Source organism: Mauremys mutica, chromosome 12 (genome assembly GCF_020497125.1).
Source record: "Mauremys mutica isolate MM-2020 ecotype Southern chromosome 12, ASM2049712v1, whole genome shotgun sequence".
NCBI lineage: Eukaryota > Metazoa > Chordata > Testudines > Geoemydidae > Mauremys > Mauremys mutica.
In genome coordinates, this window is record NC_059083.1 from 14,558,778 (window position 1) to 14,577,431 (window position 18,654).

The 18,654-nt window shown below is 53.7% G+C and overlaps 1 protein-coding gene across 1 annotated transcript; it reads left to right on the forward strand.

The window, feature by feature from the left end:
- The first annotated feature begins 322 nt into the window (after positions 1-322).
- Positions 323-11,448, forward strand: LOC123345491 (zinc finger protein RFP-like). The gene is made up of 7 exons (XM_044982449.1): positions 323-739; positions 3,404-3,499; positions 4,939-5,169; positions 5,777-5,799; positions 6,532-6,647; positions 9,667-9,726; positions 10,685-11,448. Exons 1-7 carry the CDS (start codon positions 323-325, stop codon positions 11,197-11,199), a joined length of 1,458 nt encoding a protein of 485 aa, XP_044838384.1. The 3' UTR covers positions 11,200-11,448.
- Positions 11,449-18,654: the final 7,206 nt, after the last annotated feature.

Consider the following 18,654-nt stretch of genomic DNA (forward strand, 5'->3'; position numbering starts at 1 on the left):
ATTAGATATTATAGAAAAAAATTCTGCCCAGCCTGACTATCACTCCTTAGACACCCAGCTCCTGCTCCTCCAGGTTCAGCCTCACAGGGGGCTGCCTCAGTGACCCTCCCCACCAGCACAGGGGCTGATTGCAGGACTGGATCCCTAGTGATACATTTTTACACTAAAGCCTCCAGGGGTGAAATTGGCTGGGTCCTTCCTGCTCTGCAAACAGCATGAGTCATTCTCAGGCAAGGAAACACCCCCTTGCTGCTGCAGGCGGGGCATAGTGTGAATTCAGGAATTTGAAACAAAGCCTGTTACAAACTGCCCAGAGGGAGCCATGGCTGCAGAGAACCCCGTGGAAAGTCTCCAGGAGGAAGCGACATGTCCCGTCTGTCTGGAGTATTTCACAGAACCTGTCACTCTGGAGTGTGGGCACAATTTCTGCCGAGCCTGCATCAGCCAGTGCTGGGAGGGATCCGCTACAGCCGCCTCCTGCCCTCAGTGCAGAGAAACTGTGCAACAGGGAAACCTCAGGCCCAACAGGCAGCTGGCAAATGTCGTAGAAATCGCCAAGCGGTTGAGTTTACAGGCAGCAAAGGGAACAGGAGGGGACGGGGTGTGTGGGGAACACCAGGAGGCTCTGAAACTGTTCTGTGAAGAGGATCAAACCCCCATCTGTGTGGTGTGCGACAGATCCCGGGCTCACCGCGCTCACACGGTGCTTCCCATCCAGGAGGCTGCCCAGGAGTACAAGGTAGGGAATTGCTGTAAGATTTAATGGGTTAACTTTTGGGTTTTAATGACAGGCTAATTTCACTGAGAGTTCCTGTCACAGGTGTGACTCATCATTCAGCCTGTAAAGTCTTCATTGTACGGGAGATGCTATAAGAAAATTAATGGTCCGGCAGTGTGGCAACAGAGGCAAACTTTCAAGTCTTGAAATCAGGATCTACCCCCCCCCCTTCCCCAAGGCCTCGCCGAAGCCCTGCTCAATCCATAGCCCTCTCTCTCCATTGCTCACTTTCACCGCTAAGGGCAGGGAGTTGGGGTTTGGGTGGGGGTGCAGGCTCCGGGCTGTGGCCAAGGGGTTCGCAGTGTGGGAGGGGGCTCTGGGCTGGGACCAGGGCTGGCTCCAGACCCCAGCGCGCCAAGCAGGCGCGTGGGGCGGCCCTTTCGGGGGGGGCGGCGGCATTTGGCTCCGGCTGCGGGAGGTCCACCGGAGCCCGGGAAAAGCGGACCTGCCGCAGGCATGACTGCGGCGGGTCCCCTCTTCCCGCAGCTCCGGTTGAGCTCCCGCAGGCATGCCTGCGGCGGGTGCGCTGCTCCCGCGGCTCGGACGGAGCTCCCGCAGCCATGCCCGCGGAAGCTCCACCGGAGCCGCGGGACCACCGCACCCACCGCAGACACTTCTACCCCGGCCGCGGGACCGGGGAAGGGCGGCGCAGCGCGGCGCCCTGCTTGGGGCACCGTATTTTATAGAGCCGCCCCTGGCTGGGACAGAGTGTTGAGGTGCTGGAGTGGGTATGGGGGGCTGGCTCTGGGAGGAGGGTTAGGGCTGGGGCAGGGGGTTGGGGTACAGCAGGGGGTGTGGGGTCCTGGCTCCAGCTGGGCGGCACTGGCTTACCTCAGGCGACTCACGGTCAGCAGGGCTAAGGCAGGCTTCCTGCCTGCCCCAACCCTACGCCACTCCCAAAAGGGGCCAATGTGCCCCTAGGGCCCCTGGGGGGGGGCATGTGGCCCTGCATGCTGCCCCTCTCTGCAGGCACCACTCCCACAGCTCCCATTGGCCACAGTTCCTGATTTAGGGCCAATGGGAGCTGCGGAGGCGGTGTTTGCAGTCAGGAGCCATGTGCGGAGACCCATGCCCTCAGCCCAGGCTGTGGGGGCATGCTGGCTGCTTCTGGGAGTGCCGTGCAGTTGGGGCAGGCAGGGAGCCTGCATTAGCAGCAGCAGCCAACCCTGCAGTGCCGCTGGAGATCACAATCAACCGGGAGAGTCTCCAGGATCGACTAGTCGATAGGAATCAACCAGTAGATGACCACTGGTCTAGCTAGACAAATCTCCCCAGACCCAGTCCAAGACTCAAACCACTTTGCCATGCTGCCATCTTAGCATCAGCCCCACCCAGTGATGAAGTGTCTCCGTTAGGAGGGAGAGACGCCTTGATAAAGGTCCCAGGCCCACCAGGGAGAGGAGGATTCTGAACTCCCGTCTCGCTCCATGAGGGAATAATCTCAGATGCTGCCGGCCTGCACTAGAGTAGATCACGGGGCTAAACGCTGCGTGGGACCCCGAGCACCTTGAGTCCCCAAACAAAAGGGCTCCATAAAGCTCAGGTCCATGCCACGTACCACTGGGATTACACTGGATTGTAGCAAAACTAACCCCAGGCTGGAGCTGACCGGTGCCAGTCTGACCTGCTCTGTTGTGTTCGTGGGCAAGGACCAGCCAGAGTGGTTCCATTAGTCCCACCAGGCAGCCTTTTGTAATCGCCCACAATGCACTGCTTCCGGGATCTTTACCAGGGAATGGGACTGTGGGGTATCTGCCCAAGGAGCATTGTCATGAAAAGAGTTTAGGGCAGCACTGGGTAAACCCCAACACTTCTTTACACAAATCTGCATCATGTCTAATTAGGATGGTCACCGAGGCATCCCCAGAACATAGGACATGCCCACACCTGCCTGCATGGGCCCGTCCTCACCAGTATCACTCGCCCTGCGTGGGCCCCACCACCGCTTTTTTCAGCGTGTCCCCACCTGCATCATTCTGCATGAAGGTGCCACCCCCAGCCACGCCCCCACTGTCATGAGTATCCTCCTGCAGCCTCAGTCTCCTCGACCTTTTTCATCGGACAAACACACATCCAGTGCCAAGTCCCTACCAGACAAGGATAGTGCTCCACAACACTGGGACTGTGCAGCTTCCAACCAGATGAATGGCCTCCCAACGTCTCATGGGGTTTGCCCTGGTGCTTAGACCAGCTCAGCCCAACCCCAGTGCAGTCCCCAGGGCTTCAGGGCTGAAATCCCAGCCCCTATTTAAACCCTGGTGGCTTCTGGGATTTGTATCACTTGGTTCATTAAACCCTCTACAAAACAGCTTTATTGATTCACCCCCATGTCACTTTGGTGCCCTGTTATGCTCTGTACCACTAATCAGTTCACAAATACCAGTAAAGCTTGGTTATAATTGAGATCTCACTCTAATTACTGAAAAGACTGAATCTGAATAGGTAACGAGTCCGAATGTGAAACGTTCCCAGTCTCCATCAATGAGGTTTGATCTCCTTGGTGGTCCTGATGTCACAAAGCGATTAGAACCACAGTCATCTTGGGTTTTGGGTGGAAAAACACCCACTTCCAAACACCTCTCAACTATCCAGATGAAACCTCCTAAATCATTTCTGTTTCTTCAGGAAAGAATCCAGGCCCATTTGAAGACTCTGAGGAAAGAGAGAGAAAAGCTGCTGGGATTGAAAGCGATTGGAGAGGGGAGTAGCCAGGAGTATCTGGTAGGTGCCAGTTGTTATGAACCGGCGGGGACTGGCAGCGGGAGGTCTGTTTGGAGGCTGACTCCTGTGTGGCCTTGGTGAACATGGGCTTGTGTGTGTTTCTCCATGCTCATGGATTGCTGGGTTAGATTTGTGTGTAGACAAGCCCTAAGCTTCCATTTTCTATCATGAGTTAATATCTAGCCTTTCGTGGCTTGCCCAGAAATCCTCCCCAAGTGAACTGAATGTCCCAGTGAAGTGCTGTCTGCTGTGTCTGGTCATTTTGTGCATTTTTAAAAATGTTTGTTTCTTTTAACTCCCCTGGCGTCTCTGTCAGAGTAGTGCTGAGTCCTGCCTCCTGCTGCTCTGGGTGTGAATTTCCAGAGACCATAAATAATAGAATATGCTGATCATGACAGGCATGGAAACATCCATTTCAGAGGGATACAGGGGCCAAAGGGGAAGGTGTGAGAGAATCCTCTGCTTAGTACACACAGTGTAGAGTCAAATGTCACAAGTATGAGTCAACAGTGTGATGCTGTTGCAAAAAAAGCAAATGTGATTTTGGGATGCATTAACAGGTGTGTTGTGCGCAAGCCACGAGAAGTCAGTCTTCTGCTCTACTCTGCGCTGGTCAGGCCTCAGCTGGAGTATTGTGTCCAGTTCCGGGCACTGCATTTCAAGAAAGATGTGGAGAAATTGGAGAGAGTCCAGAGGACAGCAACAAGAATTAAATAAATGGAGATATCCTGTCTTCTAGAATAGAAAGGACCTTGAGTCCAGCCCCCTGCCTTCACTAGCAGGAAGACATAGCAATTTTGCCCAAGATCTGTAAGTGGCCCCTACAAGGACTGAACTCACAACTCTGGGTTTAGCAAGCCAATGCTCAAACCACTGAGCTATCCCTCCCCCTATTTGTAAATGATTAAAGGTCTAGAGAACATGACCTACGAAGGAAGGCTGAAAAATTTGGGTTTGCTTAATTTGGAAAAGAGCAGACTGAGAAGGGACATAACAGCAGTTTTCAGGTATCTAAAAGGGTGTCATAAGGAGGTGGGAGAAAACTTGTTCACCTTAGCCTCTAAGGATAGAACAAGAAGCAATGGGCTTAAACTGCAGTAAAGGAGGTTTAGGTTGGGCATTAGGAAAAAGTTCCTAACTGGCAGGGTGGTTAAACAGTGGAATAAACTGCCTAGGGATGTTGTGGAATTTCCATCTCTGGAGATATTTAAGAGTAGGTTAGAGAAATGTCTATTCAGGATGGTCTGGACAGTATTTGGTCCTGCCATGAGGGCAGGGGACTGGACTCGATGACCTCTCGAGGTCCCTTCCAGTCCTAGAGTCTATGAAAAATCTTAGTATTTTTAAAGACATTCTCCCTCCAGCACACTCAGCTCTCCATGAAAGGACTCCGGGCTCCATCTATGTCCCTGACCTTCCCTTCCCCTATTTTCATGCAGAAACAAACACAAACCGAGAGGCAGAAGATTGTGTCCGAATGTCAGGAACTGCAGGAGTTCCTGGAGGAACAAGAGCGACTCCTGCTGGCCCAGCTGGAGAAGCTGGATGAGGAGATTGTGAGGATCCAGAATGAAAATATCAGTAAACTCTCCGAGCAGATTTCCTATCTCAGTGAGTTGATCAGTGAGATGGAGGGGAAGTGTCAGAAGCCAGCAAGTGAATTCCTGCAGGTGAGGCTGAATGAGAAATGCAGATGGGTGCTCCAGGGTGCCCCCAATGGCTGCTCTGCTAATCAACTCCTCCTCCTCCCTCTAGCACCATCTGCCTGCTGCGATCAGCTGTTCCACTGTGTGAAGGAGAGGCTGGGAGGGAGAGAGAAGAGCGGGGAGGGAGTGTGCTCACAAGAGGAGGCAGGGAAGAGGCAGGGTTGGGGTGAAGTGGGAGCAGGAGGAGCTAGGCTGGGGTGTGACATTGCAGGAAGGGTTGGGGCGTGGGGTTGAGCACCGCAGGGACAATTGGAAACTGGCAGTCATGATTAAAAACATGCCAGATCCCAACACAGGGAAGGGAGGGCTCTTGACTCCTAAGCACTGGAGTCCAGCAGTCGTAGACCAAGTTGTAACTGGGCATGTGCATTGCTCACATGTGAGTAACTATTATTCTTTGCAGAGTCACAGACACAGAGATATGAGAGATGAAAAAGCCCCATTAGCTCTGGGAATCCATGACCCTGGGCCAGGGTAGGGCCTCTCTTCCTCATATTTGCAAAATCTCTTCCCTGGAATAACGTGTGTGTGTCAGAGGGGACTGAAATTATTTTCTCTCTCTCTTTTCTAGGATATTAGAAGGACCTTGAGCAGGTACGTGTCTCTCTCTCACTCCCCCTCACACCTCACAATGCTGGGAAAGAGCTTGGTGGGGATGTTAGCACCACATCTCCTCAGGGCTGTACAGCAAAATGTGTGAGGAAGGTCACATGCTGGATACGAACCTCTCTGATCAACTTCATCCTGAGGTTCTCACCCTTGAATAGAAGACTCTGGTATTTTCCATTCAGTGGGAAAGACTAACCTCAAGTATTTCCTAGAGATGTCACCTCCTTGGGGGACTGGCTGCTTCAGGACTATGAGGATGGAATATAGGCCTGTCAATGCTGGGTACTGGTCACTATTCAGCCCAGGGCAGCAGTGGTCAAGAGTCTTTCCCACCTGAGGACTGTTTGGAGACCTGTGTGGAATAAGCTGGGGAGTGGGGAGTTGGTGTCTCAGTCTATTTCCTAGAGGGCAGATTTCTACAGCACTTCACCTGAGAACCTCCTGTTCCTCAGAGCATGGAGGCCTAGGAGTGAATTGGCCATGGAGACTCAATTCCCCTTTTGTCCCCAGAGCTGGTCTCTCAAGACCAGAGTTGAAAAATATTAAAGAGTCCTGTGAAGGGAAGGTTGTACGGCCATGGGTTGTGTTGCACCTGCTCTCAGATTGGGAGAAGTTGAGGAATTCTAACTCCAGACATATTAGAGCAGCGACTCACTAGCCAGAATTTATAACAAGTCACACAATGAAATATAATTGTGGGAAATGGTTTCTCTCTAGGTGTGAGAAGGGGAAGTTCCAGCAGCCAGAGGAGATTTCTCCTGAACTGGAAGAGCGAGTCAATGATTTCTCCCAGAAAACGATTGTGCTACTGGAGATTCTGGGGAAGTTCAAAGGTACCTAGAAGGGATCTGGGAATGGAAATTGGGATGAGACTGAGGGAGGAGAGTGGCTCTGGCCAATTGGGTCACAATTAGATGATGCTTCTATTTAATTGTTGGATGAGAATGTCACGCACTTGGGGTCCAAGTCACTCAGGTTGATATATTCAAGCCTTTATTTTTACTAAAAACATGCCTTCCCATGACAATTACTGTTAAAGAAAGAAAAGACTCAGACTCATAGACTTTAAGGCCAAAAGGGACCATCACGATCATCCAGTCTGACCTCCTGCACATTGCAAGCCACAGAATCTCACCCACCCACTCCTGCAATAGACCCCAACCTCTGTCCGAGTTACAAAGAATCCACCATTGAAATAGTTTAAATGTGCAAGTGACCTGTGCCCCATGCTGCAGAAGGAGGCAGAAAACCCCCCAGGCTCTCTGCCAATCTGACTTGGGGGGAAATTCCTTCCCGACCCCAGATATGATGGTCAGTTGTATACCGAGCATTCTGGCAAGACCCAACAGCCAGACGCATAGCAAAGAATTCTCTATAGCTCAGAGCCCTCCCCATCTACTGCCCCATCACAAGCCATAGGGCACATTTCTGAGAGGCGGATCCAGCCCATCACTGTGCTTGGGTCCAGGGCCGGTGCAAGGATGTTTCGCGCCCTAGGCGAAACTTCCACCTTGCGCCCCCCCTCCCACCAAGGCAGCTCCCTCCCTCTGCCCTGAGGCACCCCCCCACACCCCAGCTCACCCCTGCTCCGCACACGAGCACGCTGTCGGTGCTTCACTTCTCCCGCCTCCCAGGCTTGCAGCGCCTAAGCTAATTGGTGCCGCAAGCCTGGGAGGCGGGAGAAGTGAAGCAGCCACGGCGTGTTCGGGGAGGAGGCGGGGCAGGGGTGAGCTGGGACGGGGAGTTCCCCTGTGTGCCGCTCCCTCCCCTTGCTGCAGGCGGCCCTCCCCGCGCTCCCCCTGCCCCAGCTCCCTCCACCTAAATGCCAGCGGAGACTGGGGCGGCCAAAGATCCGGCTGCCGTGGTCGCTGTTGAAGAAAATGGCGCCCCCCAAATCCCAGTGCCTTAGGTGACCGCCTAGGTCGCCTAAATGGTTGCACCGGCCCTGCTCCGGTCCCATACGGCAGCTAGTCTCGGCCAAATAGACAGTTGTAGGGAAGGAGAAAGCCCCGCAGGGCTGCCCAGAGGATTCAGGGGGTCTGGGGCAAAGCAATTTTGGGGGCCCCTTCCATTAAAAAAAAATTGCAATACTATAGAATACTATATTCTCATGGGGGCCCCTGCAGGGCCAGGCGCAAATTGCCCCACTTGCCCCCCCGGCATCCCTGAAGCCCCGCCCCCATGGTCAGGGATCCCTCCAGCAGAGGAGTCTCTGGTGCCTCCTCCGCAGCACCTGCAGGCAGAAGGCGGGTTCCTGAGAGGGCTGGGAATAGGGTGGGGGTGGTGAGGGCGGGTGGAAGACGGAGGGGGGTGGACGAAGGATAGAGGGAGGTGGGCAGTGTAAAGCTGGGCGTCTGACTATCTGCTCCCTGGCCAAGACCCATGGGGGCCATTGTCACAGGGATGTAACTCTGGCTTCAGAACTTCCTTATCCTCTCCCAAGTTTTGCACCGGCCCCTGCAGCCACTGAACAGCAGAGTCACCCCTCTCCTGCTGGTACAGGGGTGAATTTGTCCAATTGAGTCAACTTTCCCCCACCTCAATTTCTACATTTATAAAACTTTTATTTCTGCCTATGGAGGACGAGGCCCCGTCATGCTGCTTAGTGAAGACGCTGAATGAACAGACCCAATAACCTCTGTGACAGACCCAGACCAGTGGGGTACAGGAGCCTGGTAGAAGGAAAATATACTGGCCACGGGATGAATAGTTCCCTGAGTGACCAGAGGAGGGGCTGCACTAGAGCAGTCAGGAACCTGCTAGAACCAATTAAGACAGGCAGGCTAATTAAGACACCTGGAGCTAGTTAAAACCATACTAGAATCAGTTATGGCAGGCAGACTAATCAGGACACCTGGTTTAGAAAGGAGCTCCCATCAGTTAGTGGAGGGTGAGCGAGGAGTGAGAAGGTGCTGCTGGAGGACTGAGGCGTACAAGCGTGATCAGGCTTCAGGAGGAAGATCCTGCAGTGAGGATAAAGAAGGTGCTGGGGGGAGGCCATGGGGAAGTAGCCCCAGGAGTTGTAGCTGTAGCTGTCACGCATCTGATACAGGGGACATTGTAGACAGCTGCTCTCCACGGAGCCCTGGGCTGGAACCCTGTGTAGAGGGTGGACCCAGGTTCCCCACATCCCACCAACTCCTGATTGGACACAGGAGGAGTTGACCTGGTCTGTGACCAACACCAGAGGGAAGGTCTAATTTGGAAAGGGATCTGGCCTGTCCCCGACTCACTAGGTGGGACACAGAGACTGTGGGGATTGTTCTCCATTTCTCCCATGCTGGCCAGTGATGGCGATAGCTGAATGAATGGCAGGTTTGAGCCTCTAGCAGAAGTGGCCAAACTGAGGGCTGCCGTGAACTTCTGAGGTGAGCAAATCCACCAAAAAAGCGCAGGACCCACCAAGGCAGAGGAGGAACTTTTAGAGCCAGGATTTCACAAACTCTCAATATCCTGTTAGTGTCAAAGGGACCAAAGTGGGCAAAGTTACTGTCATTCCAAAGTCTTTGCAGGGTCTGGGTCTAGATTAGGGCAAAGGGCAGTAAGTGAATGAGACAAACCAACTGGAGTTTGAAGGGTGGGAGGGGATGAGGAGGGGAAAAGTAAATCTCACTTACAGATTGTCTGTCCTGGGATGTTTGTGAGGCTGCAAGAACGTGGGTTCCATTGCTGGGAGATGCCTGAATGAGAGAGGAAAGAGATGGGTTCAGACCTATTTATATAAAATATCTGAGTGTTTCTCGGTGTGGTTCTCTGACATAATTAAAAGACAGTTCTAGGAGTTGAGAGTGGTGACGCTGTTATAAATATGAAAGCCTGAAATCTCGTCTCCTTTTTCCTTCTCCCCTCCAGACACTCTGCCGTCTGCACTAGAGATGAAAAGAGGAGGATCCCTAGGAACATTCAGACAGGGTGAGATTGCAGCTGGAGATTGTTTTTAAATGATCAGAAAACATCTTCATGAGATTGTAGCTAAAGTTACCAACAAAACCGATACCGACCATGACACACAGAGCCCTAACAACACCACACTAAACAGTGAGGAGCTCCCACGCTGAAGTCACACCAACACTCCTGACACTAACCTTAGTGCTGAGTTCATGCCCACGCTGCTGAACAGAAAATCTCTCCCTGAGCAGCATGTGCACAGAACTCTCTGCCCTGAGGGCTGACACATCCCTCTGCTCTACCCCAGTGCTGGGGGTCTCCCTCATCCTGCTTCTACAACATCCTGCCTTTCCTCTGGGCAGGGTTGGGCTCTCCCATTGGAGCTACTCACTGCTTCCTGGATTGAGGAGACGCTCTCCCTGTGAGGCTGTCAGCTCCTCCCTTCTCTCTGGGCTGGGGATGGGGCTACCCCACACAATGCCCTTCCTACTCTCTGGTCATAAGCAGCTCTTTCCCAATGCTGCACCTTCCTCTCCGTTCCCTTGCCCGGGAGTGGAGACCACCCCACCCAATGCCATTTCCTTCTCTCTTTTCTTAATTGGCTCTTCCTCCTCTGGCCGAGGAGTGGAGGCTGCATTTAGGGGAGGGAGCTTAGCTCTGGGGTTCAAAATGGTACCTGCCTCCTCTGCTCTCTCCTCATTAAAACCTTCCTTGCTGTGTCTCTGATGCTGGGAATGGAGCAGCCCCAACAGAGGGAGCAGGGAGCTGAAGCCTCAGCAAGCAAATGAAAAACTAATAAAGTGGGTCCCATTACACGGACTGAGGAACTGCAGTGACGTCCGTCAGGTGCCTAGGACAGAGGCAGCTCCCTGGGATCCAGGCCTGTCCCAGCCAGGATGGGGCTGCTGGGGAGCGTGAGAAATGGTCCCAGCCTCCTCTAAGAACGAACTCTGCCTCTAACGCTCTGATTCTCTCTCCCAAGTGAATGTGACTCTGGATCCAGACACGGCTCATCCCAACCTCATCCTGTCTGAGGATCGGAAAAGTGTGAGACGGGGAGACACGCGGCAGCAACTGCCCAACAACCCTGAGAGATTTGACACTGAGCCCTGTGTGCTGGGCTGTGAGGGATTCACCTCAGGGAGACATTGCTGGGAGGTGGAGGTGATGGATGGGGGATACTGGGTTGTGGGGGTGGCCAGAGAGTCTGTGGGGAGGAAGGGAGGGATCAGTCATAGCCCTGAGGGGGGGATCTGGGCTGTGGAGCGGTGGTGGGGTCAGTTCCAGGCTCTCACCTTCCCTGTGACCCCCCTGCCCCTTAGCCGGGCCCCCAGCAGGATCCGGGTTTGTCTGGACTGTGACCGGGGGCAGGTGACATTTATCGATGCTGGTGACGAGGCCCCGATCTTCACTTTCCCGCCGGGCTCCGTCCCTGGGGAGAGAATCCAACCCTGGTTCTGGGTGGGGTGGGGATCCCGGCTCAGACTGTGTCCCTGAGACACACAGTAGAGAAGGGAACCAGAAATCAGCCTCTCTAGCCTCAGGGACCCCAGTCTCTATGACCTTGGAGGACTCCTGTCTACCCAGTACCTGGCTCCTTATCTCTATGACCTGTGGAAGCCCCTCCCCTTCCCTGCTAGGGTGACCAGATGTCCAGTTTTTATAGGGACAGTCCCGATTTTTGGGTCTTTTTCTTATATAGGCTCCTATTACACCCCCCCCCCCCTGATTTTTCACACTTGCTGTCTGGTCACCCTATTCCCAAGGATGGGTCCAGGAGGAGGGAAGAAATCCTGGGGCTGCAGGAGGGGCCGTGAGGGGCAGATGTCGGGGCTGGGCAGGGGGCAGGACTAACAGCCGGGCTGGGGACAGGCAGAGGTGGGGGTGGCAGGGACACAGCGTGAATCAATTAGGGTTTCGGGGGTTGGGGAGAAGCAGCAGCAGGGAGCGGTTTGTACAGATCTGTGGGATCAGATCTCACTGGGGTCTCCCAGCCAGAGCTCCTGCCGCAGGGGCCCAAGTCACCTTTCCCTGTAACGACAGGACAGCTGGTAACCCTGTAACTGTCACAAAAAAGGCGGGGGGATGGGGAGATGGGTGCATATTGACAAAAAAAATTATATAACCTTAAAAAAATCATCGTGTGAGTCTAATGATTTTTTTTTCAACTCCTGAGGTTGGCAGCACTGGGGGAGTCAGGGACAGGGTGGCATTAACAAGAGGGAATTAGAAGAAGCAAGAAGAAAAATGTAAATTTAAATCAAACAAGAATAAATAGAGAGTCTATGAGAAATGGTGAAGAACAGAAATGAGAAGAGTGACAAGAAAATATCCCTGACAGGGGAACAAGCCAGGGGCAGCAGGATGGGAAGGGATAGAATCAGGGGAAAGAAGGGAGTGGCCATGGGGAATGATGTGTGACAGGGAGGGAAGGAGAGTGGGAGAGACACAGGAAAATAAACAGGGATCAGAAGTGAGGGTTAGAAAAACGAGTAGAAAAGAACATTATGAAAGGAAAGGGAACATGACAGGGACAGAGATTTATTACAAGTTCCTGAAAGTGACACTGTAACTCATTAATTTCCTCCATTAATTTCTGGACGACTGTCCTGTTGTGCCATTAAGAAAACTGTTAGTAGTTGGGGAATCTCCTTTCCATGCTGTGGTTATTAAGGCTCCTTCTCGGCTCTGTTTACTCACCACCTTTAGTTACTGACTATAAATAAAACATTACAAACAATTCTTTGTGTTTGTTCCACTTTACTGTCCCAGCTGCAGTTTTTGAGGGCAGAGTCCTGGGATTTCCTTTCCGACGTCCTTGTGTCCACACACTCCCATGGCGACAGGATATATTGTGACCCTAGGAGGAGAGTTTGGGTTTTACTGGGATGTGTCACTCTCCAGCCTATGCTCTGTCTCTGTCCTGTGCACATCCGTGTCAATCAGGAATTGCTCAGCTGTGCTCTGTGGCGAGGAGACTGGCTGCACAGGGTGCGATCCATATCTTGGTGTTGCAGTGCTGAGCATCACAGCGCTTAATTTGTAGGTAACTAGAAAATCATAGTCTGCAACTCTGCAACGCTGGGTTAGGGGCCTAAATGCCCTATACAATGCATGGGCATCACAGGCACCTTATAGTGCGATTCACGAAAGACAGCTCACTAGGTGGGGAGCCATCTAAGCTAGCCAATGGCAGAGGCGAGAAGCGGGGGGGGAGGGGGCGGGAGTGTGCTAAGCCCTGCCCACTCTAAATCAGGGCTGCAGAGAGGCATCTTTGTCTGCTTAGACACCCACAGATGGGAACCCAGAGCAATTCTGAACATGGGTCTGTGTGTTCACACTGTCAGCTGCAAGCTCACGGGGGTGGCCACAGTTGCGGCACTTGCAGTGGCACTGGGAGAGGTTGATGATATCGACTTGAGTAACGCATACAACACGAGATTGATTGTGGCCTTCGCAGACATACTCACCACCGCGGAACGCCGCTTTTGGCCTCGGGAAACAAGCACTGATTGGTGGGATCACATCGTCATGCAAGACTGGCATGACGAGCAGTGTCTGCAGAACCTTTGGATGAGAAAAGCCAATTTCATGGGACTGTGCCAAGCTTGCCCCCACCCTGCTGCACAAGGACACAAGATTGAGAGGTGCCTTGCAGGTGGAGAAGCGGCTGGCTATTGCGATCTGGAAGCTGACAACTCCAGACAGCTACCGATTGGTCAGTAACAAGTTTGGACCATTGGAACCGTGTTGATGCAAGTTTGCAGGGCCATTAATCGCATCCTGCTCAAAAGAACTGTGACTCTGGGTGATGTGTGTGACATTGTGGCTGGCTCTGCAGAAATGGGTTTCCCTAACTCCGGAGGGGTGATAGATGGGACGCATATTCCAGTTCTGGCACCAGACCACCTACCCTCTGAGTACGTTGATCGGAAGGGGTATTTCTCTATGGTTCTCCAGGAGCTTGTGGATCACCAGGGGTGTTTCATGGACATTAACGCAGGCTGGTTCAGAAAGGTGCATGAAGCATGCATTTTTCAGAACACAGGCCTGTTCAGGAAGCTGCAAGTCGGGACTTTCTTCCTGGACCAGAAGATCACCGTAGGGGAAGTGGAAATGCCCACTGTGATCCTTGGAGTCCCCACTTACCCTTTAATGCCGTGGCTCATGAAACCCTACACAGGGAGCCTTGACAGCAGCAAGGAGCGGTTCAACAACAGGCTGAGTTTGTGCAGAATGACTGTGGAGTGTGCTTTGGGCCATTTAAAGGGCCACTGGTGCTGTCTGTATGGGAAGCTGGACCTGGCCGATGACAACATCCCTGCGGTTATAGCCGCGTGCTGCACCCTCCACAACATTTGTGAAGGGAAGGGTGAAAGATTCACTCAGGCATGGAACTTGGAGGTTCAATACCTACAGGCTGAATTTGAACAGCCAGAGAGCAGGGCTGTTAGAGAGGCACAGCGCGGGGCTGTAAGGATTAGGGATGCCTTGAGGAAGCAATTTGATGCTGAAAGTAATGTTTGATGCCCTGCACAGGAGTGAAGTGCGCTGGTTCCAATGCTAGTAGGCATTGTGTTTCCTGCACTGACTAGCAGTGCCTGTTGCATTCCTGGGCTACAGTATCTTTTACTTAATGCAATAAAGAACATTTTGAAAGCCAAAAAATTCATTTATTGAAAAGAAACACAACTGCTGGGGAAACAGAAAGGGCATGACAGATGTGTGCCGTGTGGGAGGAGGGAAGCGGGCAGGGTGGAGAACGGGACAATCGCAGATTTGCATATGTCCTGTTATCATATTCAGCCTTCCTGTCTGGAGTGCCATGCAATGAGTGCTGCACTTCAGGCTGGCTAAAATGCATGGGGATGGGGGTTGAGTGCAGTGGATAAGGGTCGTAGTTTGTAGGGCTGGGTGGTGAAGCTATAAGTGTTGGAGGCAGCTGGTGATGGTAAGAAATCAGATGTTAGGGGAAGTGGGTTGGTGGTGACAAGGGGGCACAAGGGAAAGAGTTTTGGGACAAGGGCTGCAGTGCGGGGGCGGGCGCGGATCTGCTCTGTCTGCAGTGCTATGAGCGTCTGAATCGAGTCCGCTTGGTGCTCCACAATGCTTATGAGCCACTCCGTGCTTTGGTGCCGGTGATCCACAGTCTGCTGGCGGAGCCTCCTTTCAGTATCCCGCCACACCTGTACTTTTTGATTTTCAGTAAGGGACTGCTGCATGACTTCATGCAGCAGGTCCTGTTTGGCTCTTCACGGACGCTTCCTGACTCTTTGTAGTCTTTTGGCCGGCTGCGACCTCAAGGTTGCATCTGTAAAGCCAAAGTGCAACACTTAACAGAGGCAGCAATGTTCACACTAGACACAGCAATTATTTGGCCGTACTTAAAAACAAGTAAAGTGTACACAATAGCAGAAAGTGCCGGCCCCAAAACGAGCACACACAACCCACAGCAGCCCCAAAATGGTGAGTAAGCACAGGGGCAAGGGGTCCTTTGGAGTTGGTTCTGTGCCTTGGGGAGAGCCAACAGCTGCAGGGGTCCCTTATACTGAAGACTGTCCCCACATTTTCTACACAATGAGTTCATCTTGGAAGATATCTCGCTGCTGAGGATGACCTGAGAAGCAAGGGAGAGTCTTCTACTACAATCTGAGTTCCGCCCCGGCCCTTATGCCACTTGCCGGTGTGCAGTAATGGTCCCCACCATGCCCCGCCCCTCACTGCACAGTGGCATGGACACGTTAGCCTTACTGGGACAAGGAGCACAGTAGCTCTGCCGAGGAACATGCACAGGCGGATTGCCCAGCTTCTGCATCAGACCTTTGAAGAGATCACTGAGGCCGATTACCACCATGTGAGAGAGCACATCAACGCCCTGTTCTGCAACTAGGGATCCTCCTCGCCCCAAGATCCTGCACCAAACAACTTCCTTCCCAAAATAAAAGCTGCTTACCTGGCACCTCCTCCGCTGTTTGTTTTTCCCCAAGCACCGTCCGCTGGGACTGGCTACCTTCCTCCTAGCTTGAAAACAGCTCCTGGCGGCATGCGTCTAGGGATGCTGGGCTGTCCTTTGGCTCTGGGACCCCCCCTCTTCAACACCCTCGCTCCCGCTTTCCTCTTCCTTGAACTCTGTGCTGCTACGGCCTCTGAGGTGTCCAAGGTGGTCTTCGGAGTGGAGGTGAGGTCACCCCCAAGCATAGGCGGCGAGATCCAGACCCACATGGTGCTCGGGCACCAGCAATATTCAGAGCCTAGGGGCCCAGCTCCACAAATATTTAGCTCCACGCCTTCCCGGAGTGTCCCCGGGCCCTAATGTACTGCCCCCATCCCCCGCTCACCTTTCCGGGCTCCAGAGCAGAGTCTCTTCGGGGCAGCTCCATGTTGCCTCCCTGCAGCAACTGCCCCCGCTGGGTTCTAGTGCCCCCAATTCACTGGCAGGGCAGATTGACTATGAGCCTGCCGTTCCCCCTCAAACCCTTCCCTTTTCCAGCAGGACCCTCCAGCAGCACAGCCCCCCACAGGGCCCGCAGTCACTGCTCCTGCCCCATGCTGGGCAAGGAGGCAGCCCCACCCGCAGTGAGGCTACAGTCAGGGGCAACAGCAGGGGAGGAGGCATATGCAGCACCCCCTGTCATGCACCACGGGGGAGGTGAGGGAGATTCCTGGACATGAGAGAGGCCCTAGGAGCACATGCAGTGACAGTGGTGGGGGTGAGCGTGCTGCTGGGGGGCAGGAAAGTGGGCTCCTCCCCCAGAGCTTGCTGCTGCTGGCAGGGAAAGGGCTGGGGGGAGTCCTCCTCTCTGGACCCTGTCCCAGAGCAGCCTGTCTGCACTCCAAACTCATCCCCAGCCCTGCCCCACCCCAGAGCCCACACCCCAGCCAGAGCTTTCACCCCCTACCACATCCTCAACCATCTGTCCAAGCCCTGAGCCCCCTTCAGCACCCCAAACACCTTATCCCCAGTCGCAGCCAGAGCCCTCACCCCCTACACACCTAGTCTCACCATGAGCCCCTCCCACACTCAAAACCCCTCATCTGCAGCCACACCCCATAGCCCTCACCCCTGCACTCTATCCCTCAGCACCCCTCCCTCACCCAAACTCCCTCCCAGAGCCTTGGGCAGGTGGGGGGCAGAGTTGGGGGGACGGAGCTTGGGCACCACCAAAATTTCTACAAACCTGCCACCCCTGCCCCCAAGTATGGCGTCCAGCTCTTTGTAGAAATGGCAGGTCACAGGGGCAGCACCGGAGCAGCGGTTTCCCTCCCACACTTTGCAGTAAGCACTCCGCAGTCCCTTCACTTTAACCCTGCATTGCATCCCGGTCATGGCCCCTTTCCATCATGGCCCTTGATATCTGCCCCTAGGTATCGTAATTCCTACGGCAGGAGCACAGCTGGGACTGGACAGCTTCCTCCCCTCAAACACTGATGAGCTCCAGCACCTCGCCATTGCTCCATAGTGGGGATCGCCTGGCGCGTGGAGGCATGGTCACCTGGAAAGACGCGCTGAGAGCACTCCACGCCTGCAGGAAGGGGCATTTCAAAATTCCCAGAGAATTTAAAGGGCAGGTCTGGCAGTTGGTCACCTGAGGGCAGGGCAGTAGAGTTCAAAGTGATGACCAGAGCGGCTAGAACAGGCATTGTGGGACACTTCTGGGGGCCGATCAGAGCGCAGTGATAGACCGGGGTGTCCACACTGGCACCACCTGTGGGAGGGAGGGTGATGCTAGCAAACCCAGCACCAGGTTATGCCAAGGCCCCCAGGTCTCACTGAGAAATGCCTGGCTGGAAACCAGTCTGGATCACCTGTGTGTTAGTGCTGTTAAAATAGGGATTTGATTTATAAAAATGTGCTTAGCTTTTTGAAATGCTTGTGAGTTGGTGCCTGCATTAACTTAACTTATAATATCTGTATCCATGTTATAGGGTAATAGCTCAGTGTTTGCTCAGCCATTATAAATGTATTTGCTGCGAAACTATGAACCTAGTCAGGAGGGAAGGAAGCATCACCGAGCGTAAAATACTAGATTACCACAAGAGGTGAGTTGGTTTAAGGGACCATCACAAAGGCAGGCTTGCCTGAGTGGCAGGATATGTCAGTCTGTGACTCCATGTTAAGGCTGTTATAGTGCTTGAGGGGTTCAGACTAGATACCTAGTGGGTGAAATCTAAATATAGAACATACAACCAGCATGGGGTTTGTGCCCTGGTTTGGTACTCACATGCCTGAGCTCCTCTAGACAGCGGGATTGAACCTAGGTCTCAAGGACTGGGAGGAGGACTGGCTCCCAGGGATAGCACCTGAGATACAGCAGTGCTGGGCGGGCTCAGGGGAGCAGAGGGAAAGCTCCAGCCTGCTGCCTGCCAGGCTAAGGCCCCTGGAAGGAAGGGCCGAGAAGGTGCCAGGGCCAAGGGGAAGTGGCCCAGGGAGCGTGAGCAGTAGAGGGGCGAGAAGGAAGGCAGGACATGGCTGTCGCCAGAGGGTCCCCGGGCCGGGAGCCAGAGGAGTGGGCAGGCCTGGGTCCCCCTCCCTTACACAGCACTAGCCGCAGAGGAGTGTGGCCTGATACAAACGGTGGCTTGTCCCTGAGGCAAGGGGCTAGACTTTGGGGCTGCAGTTGGCCACGGCGGCAGGTGCTGACTGAGAGCTGCTGAAACCCCCCCGGAAGGGGGGTAAGAATGGAGGAGTTGGCGCTGCTGGGAGCAGTGCTCTGAAGAGGACACCGTGGTTCAAGAGCGATGTTGGTTCAGAGAGATGGTGGAGGGACAGAGGGCCGGAACAGGCAAGTCACCATGTGCAGAAGGCACTCCAGGCTGGACAGAGCTAATTCCCAGAGTGACCAGCAGGAGGCGCCACGGTGGAGAGCTTGGTACAGTTTAGAAAACTGTTGGGACAGCGAACAGCATGAATGGGCCTTTGTCCTCCTTAGGCAGAAAGAGGAATAATAATAA